Raw genomic sequence first — 17792 nt, 5'->3', positions numbered from 1 at the left:
ATTGACTAACATTAATACATTAAAGTAAATACTGCAGTTCAATTCGGTCGATAGTACAGAATTTTTAGTACTAAAAAAACTGAAATGACTTTTAACGCATCTAAACGTCAAACACCTTAAACAAATTGGCTTCATAAATGCGTATACAAATCGAAATTGGTGTTTTTTTTTTGACAAATTGTAAATTGTATTGAATATTTTTTTCATTTTCAACGTAAAAAAATGACAGCACCAAAATTACCCGGCACCGGTTTAGAGGATGTTCGAATACCGGGACAAACATTTTTACGTGATGCATTGACTTCATGTACGGATCCACTGAAAGCAATCGAAACATTTCAAGTATGTATACTCCAAACACTATTTAAATTTCATAAAACTTAAAATATTAATTTTGATAAATAATTAGGTTGAAAATGGAATACTTCTTCCGTCATTGCGTCCGATGCTTCCATTGCTCGATTTGCATGGTGTTCGTCGTCTTGATTTCCATACATCTGTGTTGGAAGAGTTGCGTGAAAAATTGGTGTCACGTATCAATGAATTGGGCAGCAAAGAAGGTCGAGAACGTGATAAAAAACTTAAAGAATTGCTGACAAAAAGTTTTCCAGTTGTACGTGTAAAAGCATTGCGGCCAGTTGTAATGAGTATTTTACGTAATACATCACAAATTGATGATAAATACTTACGAATTTTGGTCAGAGACAAAGAACTCTACATGGACACCGATACTGAAGTGAAACGTCAAATTTGGCGAGACAATCAATCACTATTTGGCGATGAGGTATCACCACTTTTATCGCAATACATTCGAGAAAAAGAGCATATTCTTTTTGATCATACAAATTTAACAAATTTATTCTTTTTGCCATCGCCAAAAGTACGGCGTCAAGGTGAAGTGGTTCAAAAATTGGCTAATATGATTGGTACAAGTGTCAAACTGTATGATATGGTTTTACAATTTTTGCGAACACTATTTTTACGTACACGAAATGTTCATTATTGTACTTTACGTGCTGAATTACTTATGGCACTGCACGATCTCGAAGTACAAGAAATCATTTCAGTTGATCCATGCCACAAGTTCACATGGTGTTTGGACGCTTGTATTCGTGAGAAAAATGTTGACATCAAACGATCACGTGAATTGCAAGGTTTTCTTGATAATATTAAACGAGGACAAGAACAAGTTTTGGGCGATCTATCAATGACTTTATGTGATCCATATGCGATTAACTTTTTGGCCACATCAGCCATTAAAATTCTTCAGCATTTAATCAATAATGATCAATTGCCGCGCGACAATACGATACTTATATTGTTGTTACGTATGTTGGCACTTGGATTGAGCGCTTGGGTTATGATCGATTCACAAGATTTTAAGGAACCAAAACTTGAAAGTCAAGTTATTACCAAATATTTACCAGCATTAATGTCACTTATGGTTGATGATCAAGTACGGCATTTACATTCACGATTGCCACCCGATGAACGTGAAAGTGCCATCACAATTATTGAGCACTCAGGTTTGTGGCTCTTTTTTTTGCTTCATTTTGGCTTAGTTTTTATTATTATTTAAAAAAAATATATGTATCATATGTATAATAGGTCCAGCGCCAGATTCAGTGGAGGCATTCATTCGAGAGAGCAGCGTTGCATCAATTATTGCCATGTATTATACATTACATACGGCCCGTCAAAAGGATCGCGTTGGAATTTTACGTGTTTTAGCAGTCTTGGCGTCATGCAAAAATGATCGGGCATACGAAGATCCATTTTTACATTCTCTGGTTAGTTGGATGAATTTCAATTTTTTTTTTACTTTCCTAGTGATCAACATCAAAATAATATCAATATCACTTTAATTGTAGATTGCATTACTGGTTCCAATGGCAGACGAATTTGTCCACGAAGAATTTTGCACCGGATTGTTTGATGAATTTTTATTTGCGGGCTTGACCCGTGATAACGTTACCAGACATATGTTAAAATTGTTATGGTACATTCATCCAAAACTTCCGCCGGGTCGCCTGACAACGCTAATGAAAGCACTACAACCAACGGCCCAACACAACGAAAGTGTTCACCATTTGTACAATAGTTTACAAGAACGAATTGGCATTGCAATACAAGAATCGGCCGCTCAAGAGATAACCGACGTTGATTTTGATTCACCGTTGAAAAGCGTTCCAACACCCGGACCACATTACCTGTAATCATTTAAGACAATTTACAAGAAGCCTGAAAAATCAACTATTACATGGGAAAATTGAACAAATAATGACTTGATGCCACAAAATGTCCAATAAAAAATTAAATCCCGGCACCGTCGTTGAAAAAATTCCCAAATGCTATGAAGTATTAAGAGCTGTAATATTTTGGTTTGTCATATCCTCAAAACTTCAGAAAACAACGTTTTTTTATTTCATATATTGAATCATAACCTCAAACTGTTTGTTTTGAAAAAATATCAATGAAAATGTTTAATCGATATTTATGTTTTAATAATATCAATAGATTATTTTCAGTTGTACTTCGTACATACGTTTAAGGAATTTTTTTACAGTGTTTAAAAAAATGAAACATTTAATTGGAGATTTTTATATGAAAAGTAATAAAGCGAATGAGCAGTGTGGAAAATCAATGGATCAAGTAATTTTTCTGATTTTTTTCAAAGCTTTTTGCAAATTTATTCAATTTATCAAGAGAAGTTCGTAGTTTTGTTTTTCATAAATGTGAACATTTTTAGTAGTTATTAAACTTTTTATTATTTGACTGAAACCCCGATTTTTTGATTTAAACTAGCTAGTAAAATTACAGTATATAGCAGCAGAAAGACAGTTAAAAAATGCACTTTATGTTTGCATTATTGCCCGAGTTTTCGGAGATTTCATATAAAGTTGCCAATGACAACTTGCCATATAGCAGCCAAATGACACCTATTATTCGCCCAGCGAGATTTGGGTCATTACGGAAAAAATGTATTTTGTTTAATTATTATTTTTATAAAATTCATGCATATCCATGGATATTGAATAGAAATAAAGTGCAAGATTCACATATTTAAAGTACATAGATAACTTAACAGTTGTTCAAATACACTTCCATTGGGATAAAAATTTCATAGATGGTCTTTGATTGTGTTAGTAATGTTCGTTACAGTGTATGGTTCGTTTATTGTGTATAATTAAACTGTGAGTATGTTGTGTAAATGTGAGGTTGACATTTGAATCGATTGTTAAACATTGCGAATAGCCGGCAATTTAAGAACAAAACCATTTTCAAAATATATTTGTTAAATATATGAATTCAATGTCGACCACCTTCGCATATTATTGGATAAGTGGCATACTTCACAACGATACAAACCCCAAATATTAAAAGTCTTCACTTTTTCTGTGCAATTCAGTATCACAAAAAAATTAAAATTCATTGGGCATCATACATAACGGTAACTACTCGATTGGATTTTTTCCATTTTTTCCCAGCACAAAAGTGAATTAGTTTGATTCATTGTATATTGAATTTTGGCAGTGTTGAATTATCATCAGATCGACAACAATGTTACGACGTTCGGCCAGAACGGCTGTAATGCAAAGCAAAAGCATCGAAACCGGTAAACGCTTAGCACCACCAAAACTCGATACTAAACGAAAACGACGCAAATTGAACGATGTCAATGAAGAAAACGAAATAGATATTGTTATTGCACCAAACGACCGAAATCAATCAACATCAATTTTGGATCTGAATGAACATTGCTTTGAGGAAATATTCGAATGGTTATCTGTGAGCGATTTACATTCATTTGGCAATACATGTACACAAATACAACAGTTTGCTGGCCGTCACCTTCAATGCAATTATCCGACACAATCCGTTTATTTTTGTGAATTATGTCCAGTTCCACGTTTTTGTCGGTCAGCAGATTTTGAAGGTTTCGAAGAATATTTTAAAAGTATAATCATTAAAATGTGTCTTAATTGTAATGATACGACTAAACACATAAGCGATAAAGTCATAAAAAAACGAAACGAACAATATCAATATATCAACTTTTACTGTAACCCACCACTTAAATGCATCACATTCATAGCTTGTACTTTGACTGCATGTGATATGAATAACATTAGAACTCTATTGAATAGTGTTGAAGTACTGCGCATATGGAATTGTATTGTTGTCGATGATTTGCATGAGTGTTTGTTACAACATTGCGTGAATTTGAAGAGTTTATTCGTTTATATGACAACATTTTCAAAAAACCACAAATGGCTGCGTCAAACGTATCCAACGATTGAATTCTTCGAACTGAGACCTCTAGAACTATTGTTAAGGGAAAAACTTCACATCAATATGACACAAGTGTTGCAGTTTCTTGAAAAAAATCCAAATATTCGAAGATTCACAGTTTATAGTGAACATCTCATAGAATGCGTCAAATCCAAGGTCAAATCTAAATCATTGTTTAAGAGAAATATTCAACTCGATGAACTTACCATCAAATACTGTGGAAACAGTGAAATACCGACCACTTTATTAAATCAACTCTACGAACGTGGCTTTTATAAAAGAATAAATTTGCTATATACTATTGACCCGGTCAATTGGGATGTTAATGGACTTGGAATGCTTGGGGCTGTAATTTGTTTAGATTCAGTTTCGGATTATTCTAATTTGGCCAATATCAAAGAATTATGGCCCGATTGGATAGTTGATAGACCACGACGACCATTGGCACAAAGTTATGTAGCAAGAGATACAACGGGAATGGTTGCATGGTTAAAAAAGATGGATAAAATAGAAAAAATGTATGAAAACAACTACAAAAATGAATTGGAACGCCTCGCAAAATGTATGATAAACCTCGAACGAATCTGGTTGAATAAGAAATACGTACGTCATAGCGATATTTTGCCATTTGTTAAACTTGCCCCAAAACTGAAGGAAATTTTTATCTTCGAAGATTTAGAAACTATACTAAATCTATCAAAATTGAATAAAAACCGTAAACGTCTAGCCGGATCTCAAAAACTGACCATTTACTTAAATGAAAAACAGTTTCTGATGAATGAACGGGGCAACGGTCGAATGAATCTCAGTTTGATTGCATTAGATCGCCATGAAACATATTTTGGTAAACATTTGAATCCATCGGACTATTATAATAGTATTACTTTATAAAAGTCGTTATAACCCATTCTAAATGTATATTAAAAAAAACAATTTATGATAATATTTAAAGAATTCACATAATCATTTGATATAAGTAACGAAAGTGAATTTTTATAAAATTCATGGATATTGAAAAGAAACCAACTGCCTAGTGCAAAGTACACACATTTATATTGTAATACATTTGTAATATTTTCAGTTACTCGATAATAAAATGTCTAAAAAATAATAAATATAATATATATCATATTTACTCTAAAAACAATGCAATGCATTCGATGTTCCGAATTAATGAAATCAGAGTATTGCTCAGCGCTGCTGCCATCCACAGCATATTAAAATATCTTGCTGAGAATGCGTCGTCCACGTGGCAGTTTATACATCACAGCGAACAAGAACGCATGCATTGTCCTCTTCACGCTTATGTGACTCAAAGCATTCAAACGATTGTATAGAGAACAATGCATGTATTGTTGTTCGCGGTGATTGTAAAAACTGCTACGTACATTTGCATGCGACGGACGACGCATTCTCAGCAATATATTTTAATATGCTGTGGATGGCAGCAGCGCTAAGCAAAACTCTGGATGAAATTTCAATTGTTTGAAAATCTTTGGAATATTTTGAAATTACATGTCGATAATTTTTTCTAAAAAGATTTTTTTTTATTTTCTCAAAGAATAAAATCGATATGTATCTCATAACTCCTGTTCGTGATCGTAAAACATCTGATCGTAAACGAGGTAATTCATTTTTATTGATTTTTTTTATATTTAAATGATAGGAAAAAATGTTCTTTCTTAAAAATCAAAAGTTCCAAACGCCGAAGCTTACAGCGCAGAATATTTTAAGTCAATTGCAAAAAAAATTAGTGCAGCTGACATTATTGAAAGCAGCTCAAATTCAAATGAATCGGCACAATCAGATATCAGTAGAAACGTTATATTGTCTCGTAAATTAGAGAAAATGGAACTAAAACAGCGCGAAAAACAGCAGACTTACAAAGATTTATATTCAATCGATGGTACACCATATATCATTGAGAAAAACGAAATAAATTTCAAGACTAACGAAATTATAAAGAAAATCACCAGTAAATCATCTGTAATTGATTTTACCTGTGCTGGTCATGAGAAATCATTTTACAATTGGATACTTGAAAAACGTAATTGTAAAAAAATGAATGATAACAGCTGTTTGCCATTTATTGATCCGGAGATGATCAACAACAACCGAAAACCTAATTTAAATCTAATCAATTCCGACATGAAAGATCCACAAAGTTCTATACAAAGGTAATTTGCTAATAAGATTAGTTGGGCATATTTTTTTTTTGAATAGCATGCTATTTTCAGTATATTTCCATGTTTTTTCTTTGACATCACAATATAAGTTTTCATTCTGTAATTAATTTGCTGATCAAAGAACGACCAGATTCTGAAATACTTGCATTTTTTTAAAAAATAGACCAAGTTCGAGCTGCAGCATAGTTTATCATTCTGTCGATCGTTATGGAATTCCATTCACAATGATTAATAAGGCAAAGAAATATCAGGAGAAAATGGATATTCAAAAAAATATCTTAAAGAAAGTGCGTCGTGCACATATGGGCTGCAATCAACCGCCGTCAAATGATGATTCATCCGACGGCGACAGCGTTCAAAATGTTAAACGGCTTGCTTTAGTTCGTACGCCATATTTTTTGCTACCAACCATAAAACGGAATTGTGTACGTCGAAAAGAACGATTTCGAAACAAATATCTGCGAAATAGTCGTTTAAATCGCATCAACTGCTTACTATATCGAAAATTAAATCCTAAACTCAATGATAATCCAATGTTGGCTACAACAATTTTAGAGAAACATTTTTCAATACCAAAAACCGAACATTTGATTGAAAGCGAACATAAAGATTCATTGACATCGTCGAACCCAATCAGACTTAAACTTTGTTCGATTATTAATTCAAAATACACCGAAGTAGAACGAATCAATAAATTTCATGTAAGTATTTCATTCATTTTGTTACTTGTTTATGTTTCTAATTCGTTATTACTGTACAAATATTCTGAATTTAAACAAAATAATTTTTTTGGCACCAAAACTTTGCAATAAAAGAAAAATGAAATAAAATTGTCTGTCTTATTGAAGTATGAGCGAGCACAAACCACACTTGATTTTTTGAGTGAAAACGTGAATGAATGCACTTCCTAAATCGCCTGTGCTAAAAAGGAAACGAAAGTGCAAACAACTACACTCGTAAATCATATGTTTTAGTTATTTTTGTGATCTGAAACACCTCTGTAGATCATGTTGGCAGTCGAATGTTATTTTGGGTGGTCATGCTTTGCACCATTTGATATTGCTTCTGTAAAATTACTTTTGTTTTGAAGTTAGCAGATACATTTCACATAATTTATGATTATTGCAGGAAAGAAACACTCCAAGATTCGAAATATTCAATAAGCATGTAACGAATACGTTTGAAAGTGTACTGCCATCGGACAATGAAAAAATCATTAAGAAAAAGTGCAACGATCAAGGCATCAACGATGAATACATATCGCATAAACTGTTTAAGCGTAAAAAACAATTTCGCACCTGGAAACTTGATGAAATTGAAGGACCACTCTACACTGATCCATTTTTAATTGATAAAACTGAATGCGGAATGCGTGCGAAATGTGAGTATTTGTCTCAAAACATCATATTATAGGCATGCCTTTTTTTGGTGAGAGTAATAATTTTATATTTCAAGCGCATTCAGCGTCTTGCTGATAGTTTTTGTTTCAAAAAATAGTCCGTGTACTCAAAGTAGTCACACGTGTGGGCCAATCGATATGTGTTAGCATATCGATACGCAGTGAACAAGAAATGTAGTCATAAACATGAACAAAAACAGTTTTACGCTGAATATAGTTATTCTGTAATAAATCACCGCCATAGATTACACCTTTCAATGAATGAAGTCATTTCATTGAAGTGTTTCCACCAAGCTCACAGCCAATTTCCAACAAGTATTTTGTCATAGAAAATACGATAATATTCGAAGTTCAATTCGAACCGTTGCGGTGAAAAAAGAACATCTCTTTAAAAAAATCCATACAAATGTGGTGCTGTTAAATTTGCACTTTTTAACAGATGTATTTTCACCGTAATGATTCATTTGAGACGCTAAAAAAGATATAAGTGAGCAAAAAAATGAACAAGCGTGTTTCTGTTGTTGTAACCGTCACATTTTCATGAATATACACACACTCTCTCTCTCTTCCTCTAAAATGAATTTTAGTTTATGGAAAACATCGGTATTACAAAAGTTTGTTGAAAACTAAATTTGGTTTGCGGAAACGCCTAGAGATAAACGATGAGCCATGTATTTTGGAGAAAATTGGTGCAAACGATGATCCGAATAATCCCATTTTTCCAACGAATTGGGACACTCATTATGTACATGACATGCGTCGTCGACGCACTAAAACACAATTCTGCGTTAAATCGTAAGTTTTATCTCAATAAAAACGGGCTGTACAAAATTGATAATTTTTTTATTCAATTTAGTGATTGCTCACAACTGAGGGACATCTTTCGAAAGAATTTTCTGATCTATTATATACAAGAAAGTATTTACGATTTGAAAAGCCGTCAGATTTCTGAAGACTGCATTACAAGGAACGTTGAAGTTTTTGGACAAGTAAGATTTAATTAGAAACAAAAAAATCGATGATTTATTGAACATTTAATTTGCAGAAATGTCACAAATTATTTATCGGATGGTCGGAAGATGCATATGAAAAATTAATCGAGAAAAATAAGACATTTCGAGAGTTACAATCGAATAACAAAATAATATGGGACCAATATTATAACACCGTGGATACTTATAACAAACTAAAAAAAGATGTGTCTCTCAGCGAATATCGATGGAAATTCATCTATCGAATTGAAGTAATTTGAATTAATATATAGTATTTGATAAGTGAAAAAAAAAATCCATAAAATGTGTAGAAAGTGCCGGCGCTATTCTACATATCGTATTCATGTATTGTTTCATGCGACACACTTATAAATGACTGTTATAGTCACTCTTTAAACTTAAGAAATTTGATACAAATAACAATTACAATTCAAAATTACTTTCCATAAATATTTTTAAATCAAATTTCAGAACTATTATCATATGCTGATGGACTTGGATCGACGGCAAATAAGTGATTCGACAAACTTTGATACTAAAAGTAAATTAGTTTGTCCACGCGATGCCATCAAATGCGCAAAGAACAGCAATTTTATTCAGCCCACTTCAAAACAATTGAAAAATGTAAGCTAATACCGATGAATATGCTTAATTTTTGATAATTAGGTCGAGAAATAGAACACATGGCTGTTGGTGTATGCAAATAATTTCAACTGGAGATTTTTTTTGAAAAAAAAAAAATGGTCGAAACACTCTTCAATTCGAATTTTTCTTTCGATTTTGACATTTCAAACCGAGTGTTCAGTGATTTGACTCCAAAAATGTTAATTATGCAATCAAATTCTGGCCTAACCTCTTCAAATGATCAATTTACATTTTTGATTTAACATATGAAGAATGTAGAATTAATAGGGGTCACCTCTCATGAGATTTCATTGAAATGTAATCCTGCAAAAGTTGAGTTTTTTTTTTGTATGGCTGACTTTAATGAAATCTCGAGAGAAATCTCACATTCATTTCCGGATCATATAGATTAATGAAAACTACAAACTCCAACGAATAATTTAATCATTTTTTTTACACAAAACCAACAGAGTGTGAAAATGTTGCTGGACAAATCCTTTGGTGAACTTAATGAAAACAACAAAACAATGTGGTTGTTCAAAGATTTCCAATTAATGTATAAAACGTTAAGAGACAAGGTAATCCTCAGCTTAATAGTGTCCAATGTAAAATGTTGAAACCGTTTTTTTTGTATATTTGATAGATAAATGAGTATGAAAAGCAACAAGCAGAAAAAGTTGAAATATTTGAAAGAAAGATGAATTTATGTGTAACACGCACCCAATGGTTACGTAAAAACGGCGAGCATATGCTGACGAACGTCCTTTCGAAGGGATTTTCAAAGTATGTACAACATTGTATAACAAACGAACATTTCGTCATCGTTTTTTTTTTCGGTTTTCAGTTCACATAATCAAAAGGTGGTGGGAACAGTGAACGCATTATACATGCGAATCACAGAGAAAGTGGAAACAAATCAACAATTTGTGAAAAATATTAAAGACTCAAATAATTTCCGTCTCATTCATAAACATTTAATGGAACTTTTACAGATTTTGGACAATATTTCGACGGATATTTTGATTATTTGCCGAGATAGAGTTCGAAAAAAATATTTATTCAAAGATATGGAATCAAAAAAAGCGATTTTAGCACAGAATCGCTTCGAAATTCTCAAAAAACAAATAAAAAATCAGTTTGTATAATGGCATACACACGCAATAATTACAGTATATAAAACTCAATAAATAACGATGATAATTAGTAAAACAAAACGTATTAATTTCATGAAATAGGTGGTAATGTGAGGTGGAAATGTGTAAATTAAATTCGAATTGGCATCAGGGTAATATAGGGCAGAAAGCGTTTCAAGCCACGCTTCTGCACATAAGGCGCACCAGTTACGTATTGCATTCAAATCTGTTCCGCGCGCACACACACTACACGGAACAGTTCCGGTATATTTGCTTATAAAACTTTGTAACGCCCCTCAGAGGGACGATTTCATTTTTTATCTCGCTCACCCAACAAATGACTCCCTCGCATTTTATTGGCTATTAAAGTTCGATTGCGCATGACATAGACATTTTTGACTATACCAATAATACGTTATATTATAAATCGGTTTTGGAATTTGCAACACTTTATCTGAATATGTATTGTTATATTATTCGTTAATAAATGTTTTCCGATCTCTCTTCCTATCTCTATTTTTTTTTGCTTTCCATTTCACTTTGTTATTTTCAAATGCTACATTATCTCTTTAATTCATGTTTTAATGGAGAAAAAAAGATTCAATTTTAATCGGATTGCATTTGGAACGTTGATTTTCTACAACTAAACGAAATGAATATTGATGTTGAGTGAAAAAAAAAAATTGGCAGACAAGCGAAAATAAAGGTGATATTTTAACATATTTAGTGGTAATATTAATCTTAAGGGGCACTCAATGCCCCTAGTGTATTTTGTAAGAAATGTTTTATAAATTGACACAATATGTCTCGAAATATCGCAGAAATTCCATTTTTTTGGAAAATCCAAATTTTTTCATACAAAATACACTAGGGGCACTGCACAGAAAGAAAAAATTTGGTATTTTTAATTGAATTTTGGTAGATTTAATATAAAATCAACCAACAACGAATTAAATTTACCATTTTTGACATGTCTGAGGCATATTTTTCAAAAGTGACTATTTGTTGAATAAGTTTTATCAATTGCTTCATTACATTTGCCAACTTTTCGAAACCACAGATGACGCTAGCGCATGAATTGGTAAAACTTATTCAACTGATAGTCTCTTTTGAAAAATATGCCTCAGAGATGTCAAAAATGGTAAATTTAATTCGTTGTTGGTTGATTTTATATTAAATCTACCAAAATTGAATTTAAAATACCACATTTTTTCTCTGTGTGTGAGTGCCCCCAAAAACGAATTTAAGGTAATTCAACCAAAAATGGTTCTTAGGTTTACTCTAGGTATCGTCTTACAATTCTTTGCAAAGTAATGCACACATTCATCACAACTTGGATGTTTTTCTTGATAACCGTTTGTAACTATAGTGTACGTGAATAGTCAGGTAAGTTAAAAGAAATAAATGAATTTCAACCGGGTTTAACTAAAAATTTGTTCCTGAATTGTTGACACAAGAAATTTTACTTTCGGAAATTTTTATATCCAATCCTAAAGAGGCTTAAATTTTCAAATAATTCTAAAGAATGGGCATTTGAACGCGTTTAGAGTCTATAATTTAGACACGACATTAGTTTTATGGTGTATTTGCTTTGGTACTTGAAATTAGCCGCACACATATACTAGAGGAATCGAAAATAATTCTCAAAAGAGTTCACCTTCAAATTTGTCCTACAAAAATGGGTAGAAAACAAAACTATAGAATTTACTAGGGAAAATTATCTATTCGTGAATGGACAACATTTATTGGTAGTAGGATAAAGTCGTCATTATTGTAAAGTAATTCAAGTAATTCGCAAGCTATTAGCAAAAAGTTATCACAATTTGATACATACAAAACATTAAAAGTTATCACAATTTTGCGAATTGTCTCACGTTCATATCGAATTGTTTTTTAAATCGCAACTTTACTGGCCCAAATCATTTCGCATAAAATTCGCAAAATATCGAATAATTCGATATGTTCTGATCGAGTGCGATCCCTTAGCATACTGATTTTTGGGCCTAATTTCTTTGGATGAACACTTTAGCTGCCTTGCAAAATGATGTCAATGTAAAAATTCCCGATCACCTTTTTTTAAGTTGCCGCTTTATTGTTATTTGTTTTAATAATTATACAATTTGTTATTGTTAAGCCACCAGTGGCGAGGCGACATTAAACGATGCATATAATTAATAAAAAAATAAGATCTGTACACAACAATTTGCAATACGAGTGTAATTCAGCGTTAAAAAATGTGGGTTTACAGTAGGTATGTTATTTTATTTTTGTTCGTTTTATGCATGCATTCACATAACACATGTCTGTTGTCTTTTTGTGAACCTCAATTTGAGATTATAAGTTGGTCCAAACGACAAATGCCGAAAGAAGCAACGTTAATGTTTACAATAGTAAGCGCATGTCAGTGGAAAGGGTCATTGAAAGATTGACCATTCAAAAGTAATGAATTTAATGAAACTAAAAAAATGAGTTTTTACAAAAAAACACCATTCTTTCGCCAGTATCAGAAACTTCAATCTATTTCTCATGCATATTTTCTCTATTCTATTGATAAAATTCTCTATTGAATAGTCTTCTTTGTCAAATGATTTTGAAATGAACGCCACGAATCGATTGATGCAACAACTTCGCTTCTTACAACACAAGAGTATATGCATGTTTTTGTTCCAATGCTTGTAACAATTCCAACTGATAGTTTTCATAGGAGCTTAACAGACGAATGCATGTTATTATTCTTATCGTTCAAATATCAAGTAAACACGCGATTTTCGCTTGTGCGATGTGATTGACATTGTCATATTAAAATTATAATATTGTTATCTCATAAATTGTGTTTTAAAATGAGCAAATATTTGTAATCCCTAAAAAAAGGTTTCACCGCATATTATATGTGTGAAGTGTTTATTGTTATGCCATTTCCCTTCATGTTAAATACAATATACAAAAGTGATGAAGGGGAAAGTGTGCACACTAAACGACGTTTTATCGATTTGAAATAAATTTTCTATCATTGCGTGCCCTATAAAATCAGCAATCGAAATGAATATGACCGCATTCCGTTAACTCTGGTCGTAATCCCTTTTGTAAAATGGTTATTACCCCAACGCTCTTATTAACAATAACATAATCATTTGATTTGATTTCATTTCATTTAATTCGTAGAAGAGAAGAAAAAAAAAGACACAGTACGTTTGACGTTCAAGGGAATAACGCTATACGAGATTAATAAGGACAATATGCTGGCATTTAAGAGGCGGAAAACGTATCTATTTGTATGAAGGGGATTTTATTTTTCATTCAAGTATAGAAGAAGTCAAAAGGCGGGTATTAAGTACTTGAAGAGTGGGTAAAACTGATAAGCAAAGATCTTCTGTATATATAATCATAGTTTTGCTGCACACGCGCATTTATTCAAATGCACAGAAATCAGTGGCAAAGATCTTTAATGCTTGCATGGGAAACATGACCTTTGCCAGTTGCTTTCAAAGAAATTTGCTGTCATCCATTCCTTATGTTTATAGAAATCATCCAAATTAATTCCACAATAAGCTATTTTTATATTTTATCAAGGAGGCGTGTGCGAATTATTTGAAAATATTACGCTCAAATTCTTTCACTTATCATTGAATGGGTGAGAAGAAAAGAGGCACACTTTTCTTCAAACGTTTCAAATCATGTTCCACAAAATTAAATAAAGATAGCCTGTGGCGAAACAATTGGATTCTTTGATTCCTTTTGCATTCATTTCGTTCAAACAAATAATTCAATTTTTTTCTTTTAAATCAGAATCTGTCTCCTTTTCACTTTATCGAATCGAAATGAAACGTTTCCCTTTTTTCTCATCCATTCATTTCGTCCCTCGTTCGTTTATTCTCGCTTTAGTTGATCCCTAATGAAATACATTATCAGTATCAAACCAGTAACTTGACAAGCGGTGTATATGTGTGAACTTAACTTTTCTGAAATTCGGCTTTTACAAGATTTAACTGTGTACCACTTATCTGATCTTGGATTGCTTTTAGACATTTATATAAATTTTTTGATAATTAAAATCAAAGCTTCTGTTTAAAAAAAAATCTTATATAAATTGATATTCCAACTGTATTTCTTTCATAAATGCTAAAAAAACTTATTCAAAAGTAATGTTTGGTTCCAAAATGTGAATAGAGCTACGATGTTAGTTAGGTCAAATGAAGTACCGGCGATTCGCTAACGAAGTAAGAGTCGTTTGAAAACCGTGCGTGTTTCGTGCTGTTGTGATAATTGAAATGTGATCAAATAATGTTTTCAATACAACACGTTTTCACCAAAGACTTTTGAATCGAGTTTTACCGGGAACAATCACTGTCTATTTATAGAAGTAAATAGCGTCAAAGGATAAATTATATATATTGATCAATAAACAAAGCGGGTGTTTCATACAGAGAGAGAGAGAGAGAGAGAGAGAGAGAGAGAGAGAGAGAGAGATTGTGTGCGTATGCAAAGTTTTCCGATGGAATACCGTTTTCCGTTTTTCGGGAGCCTGAAATGTTCAAACGCTGAAGGAGTTTACAATTTGAAGATATGCCGCTCTCTGCATTTATGAACTCATTTTAGGAGCTCATTGTTTCCCTATTATATTCATTCATTGTTACACGTTCATCGCCTCATAAATGCCAGACTGCAGCTTTTACGAGGTTTTCAGTCAATTTATGGCATTTTTACGGTCTGTGTACTTTTGATATACCGATTCGTGGCTCTTGAAGCAATTCAGTATTTATTAAATTTATCTCCAACAAAGTCCAAAAGAAAATTATATTTACTCACTGTTAAAAGAGCATAGAAAAATTGGCTTATTTTCAAATTACTAAATACAACTACGACTAAATAGAAACCATTCCAGACTTGCACCTTTCGAATGGGATTTTCTCGGTAACTTTTAGTCATTTTTGCAATTTTCATGGCCAAACCACAAAATATTGATTCATTCCTTTTTGAATGCGATACTAATTGAAAAGGAAAAAAAAAACAATTTAATACTATATTGATTAATGACAAAATTATAGCTTTATTTCGATCGAAACTCTGAATTAATAAACGCCCTTTATTATGTTTATCAAAAAATTGCCAAATAATTGATAACAAGTGATGATAACAAATAGAACCCATCATGCATTCGACCAACTATGCACAACGGCTGGTCTTCTTTGGAGAATATATCAAATTAATTGCCATTAATGATCTCGGTGGTCGTTAATAATTGAAAACAAACCATTATTGTTGCGTTAAATATTGGTGCATAAATCGATATATACAGTGTTGGTGACATTGGTGCAATTTGTCGCATTTGCATCGTTAAAATTCATTTTTGTGTTGCAAACTGTCGAAATGTGAGAAATTTTCAATAGTTTTCATTCGATAGAAATTGGCAAACAAAATTTCACTATTATCCTGGAACCAAACACCAATTCACTATTGTAGCCGCGCTTAAGCATTAGCATGTTTTGTTTATATTTGGTAAATGATCTGATAATGATAACTTTTGTCGAGGGTTTTTTTTGTTTTGTTTTTTACATTCAACCCGTGCCAAATACTATTTCTATCATCGTTCCAGCTTATGCATTTGGTTCAATGTTGCTTCGGCAATTGTCAGGCTTTCGTTAGCAATCAACGAAAATGATACCTAATGCAGATGTAAAATCGATGATTTTCACTACCCGCAGAAAATGCAGTTTCGGTGCTCAATGTAACAATTTTGATAGCATAAGAAGGAGGAAGCACAACAATAATGAATGGCAACTGAACAGAAAAAAAAAATTTGAAATACGTTGAAGCAAATTCCAGGGTCTTTATCAATTAGCCAATTAGACAAAAAAAAATCACCTGCTCTTCAAAAGTGATTCGGGTGAGGTTTTTATAGTTGCATGTTTCTCTCTCCCTCTCTCTTTCTGTATCTTTCTCTTGATTTCTCTGGGCTCATTTCGGTAAATTGCTCGTCAGCAGTGATGTAGTAGCACATTAATAAGACATTTTCGAAACACACCGTTGATAACAAAAGACATATAGGTTTATGCGTGTACGCGCGCGCGCGCGTGTGTGTTTGTGCCCGAACGTACATTGTTCGATCGAAAATTTATGTTTCTATTTCACAAACTACACACAGGACAGTTATTATGTCGGAAGGAAATATATTGTCTACTCTTCATTGTTACGCTCATGGCATCGACAGAGAGATATAATAAGTGTTACGTTAATTTGAGAAGTGTGCGCACACACGCACTAATGTGATCTTTCGATTCTGATAAACTAAAACTCTAAACTTACATGAAGTGTCTGTAATACACCAAATTACAATCCAAATATTAAGATAAACATCAAATACAGGCGAATAAAGAAATAATTAAGAACAAGAAAACAGAAACATACAGAAAAATACACACACACCGAACATGAAGAAATAAAAACGATTTTTCGGACTCGTACACTGAACCCATCAAAAATAATATCACTACCAACAATTTGCTTCCCTTTTTTGCGGCCACATAGAAGAATACACACAACCGTTTTTTTTGTGGTTTTGGCTCCTGAAACGACAGATCCTTTGAAGCTATATAAATTTATGGAATTTTTTTATTTTTTTTTTTACGGATAATTGTATTTTCCATCCTTTGGAGACACTTTCATAAAATAATATTTTTTTATTAGTAATTTCTCCATTCTGTTTTTTTTGTATAGAATTCGATATTGTAAATGTTTTCCAGAAAAGTTAAACCAATGGATGTATTATCAATGGAAAAAGTAAAAATATTTGATGCAAAAAGATTGACGTTGAGTAATTATCGAATTTATGTAAGAAATCCCTCCCATTATTTCTGTGTTTGGTATCAATTGCATATAAAATGTGAAAAATGCCATTACTTTAAATGTTGCACAGATATTTTCCGATCAAATGCTAGAAAAACATGTAATTGCCATAACAGTCACGTAGTACTGAATGAGTTATTTAATTATATTTACCGCAATAATATCAATTTTCAACACCTATGCTCAAAGCACACCCGACAAGGTTTCAAAAAACGCATATTCTTCATAATGTTCAATTAACTTATCCACGGCCGTACACACACGAAAAAAAAAGAGATTGATATACTTAATGAGACTAAACATTTTTCTATTCAATTAAAGC

General features: G+C 32.3%; 3 protein-coding genes across 3 annotated transcripts; all 3 read left to right on the top strand.

Annotated features, from left to right (window-relative positions):
- Positions 1 to 95: 95 nt before the first annotated feature.
- On the top strand, positions 96 to 2656 carry LOC116340637 (negative elongation factor B). The gene is made up of 4 exons (XM_031767233.1): positions 96 to 342; positions 410 to 1526; positions 1609 to 1790; positions 1872 to 2656. The coding sequence occupies exons 1-4, from the start codon at positions 223 to 225 to the stop codon at positions 2214 to 2216; spliced, it is 1764 nt and encodes a 587-aa protein (XP_031623093.1). The 5' UTR covers positions 96 to 222; the 3' UTR covers positions 2217 to 2656.
- On the top strand, positions 2564 to 10967 carry LOC116340628. The gene is made up of 12 exons (XM_031767222.1): positions 2564 to 2652; positions 5855 to 5918; positions 5990 to 6470; positions 6643 to 7180; positions 7608 to 7860; positions 8466 to 8673; positions 8735 to 8867; positions 8924 to 9121; positions 9342 to 9494; positions 9965 to 10072; positions 10138 to 10277; positions 10339 to 10967. Exons 1-12 carry the CDS (start codon positions 2578 to 2580, stop codon positions 10637 to 10639), a joined length of 2652 nt encoding a protein of 883 aa, XP_031623082.1. The 5' UTR covers positions 2564 to 2577; the 3' UTR covers positions 10640 to 10967.
- On the top strand, positions 3209 to 5335 carry LOC116340646. The gene is made up of 2 exons (XM_031767245.1): positions 3209 to 3451; positions 3535 to 5335. The coding sequence occupies exon 2, from the start codon at positions 3562 to 3564 to the stop codon at positions 5182 to 5184; it is 1623 nt and encodes a 540-aa protein (XP_031623105.1). The 5' UTR covers positions 3209 to 3451; positions 3535 to 3561; the 3' UTR covers positions 5185 to 5335.
- Positions 10968 to 17792: the final 6825 nt, after the last annotated feature.

The sequence above is a fragment of the Contarinia nasturtii genome, unplaced genomic scaffold (genome assembly GCF_009176525.2).
Source record: "Contarinia nasturtii isolate CC-2019 unplaced genomic scaffold, AAFC_CNas_1.1 Cnas_scaffold_129, whole genome shotgun sequence".
In the NCBI taxonomy this organism is placed as follows: Eukaryota; Metazoa; Arthropoda; class Insecta; order Diptera; family Cecidomyiidae; genus Contarinia; species Contarinia nasturtii.
The sequence above is the reverse complement of the archived record's forward strand: the minus strand, read 5'-3'. Positions and strand labels throughout refer to the sequence as shown.

Bases quoted from the DNA above. Each gene is read 5' to 3' on its own strand.
- LOC116340637 (XM_031767233.1), top strand. From the start codon at position 223: ATGACAGCACCAAAATTACCCGGCACCGGTTTAGAGGATGTTCGAATA. The intron at 1,527-1,608 runs GTTTGTGGCTCT...TATGTATAATAG, and splicing joins CACAATTATTGAGCACTCAG to GTCCAGCGCCAGATTCAGTG. The intron at 1,791-1,871 runs GTTAGTTGGATG...CTTTAATTGTAG, and splicing joins ATCCATTTTTACATTCTCTG to ATTGCATTACTGGTTCCAAT.
- LOC116340628 (XM_031767222.1), top strand. From the start codon at position 2,578: ATGAAACATTTAATTGGAGATTTTTATATGAAAAGTAATAAAGCGAAT. The intron at 8,868-8,923 runs GTAAGATTTAAT...TTTAATTTGCAG, and splicing joins ACGTTGAAGTTTTTGGACAA to AAATGTCACAAATTATTTAT. The intron at 10,073-10,137 runs GTAATCCTCAGC...TATATTTGATAG, and splicing joins ATAAAACGTTAAGAGACAAG to ATAAATGAGTATGAAAAGCA.
- LOC116340646 (XM_031767245.1), top strand. From the start codon at position 3,562: ATGTTACGACGTTCGGCCAGAACGGCTGTAATGCAAAGCAAAAGCATC.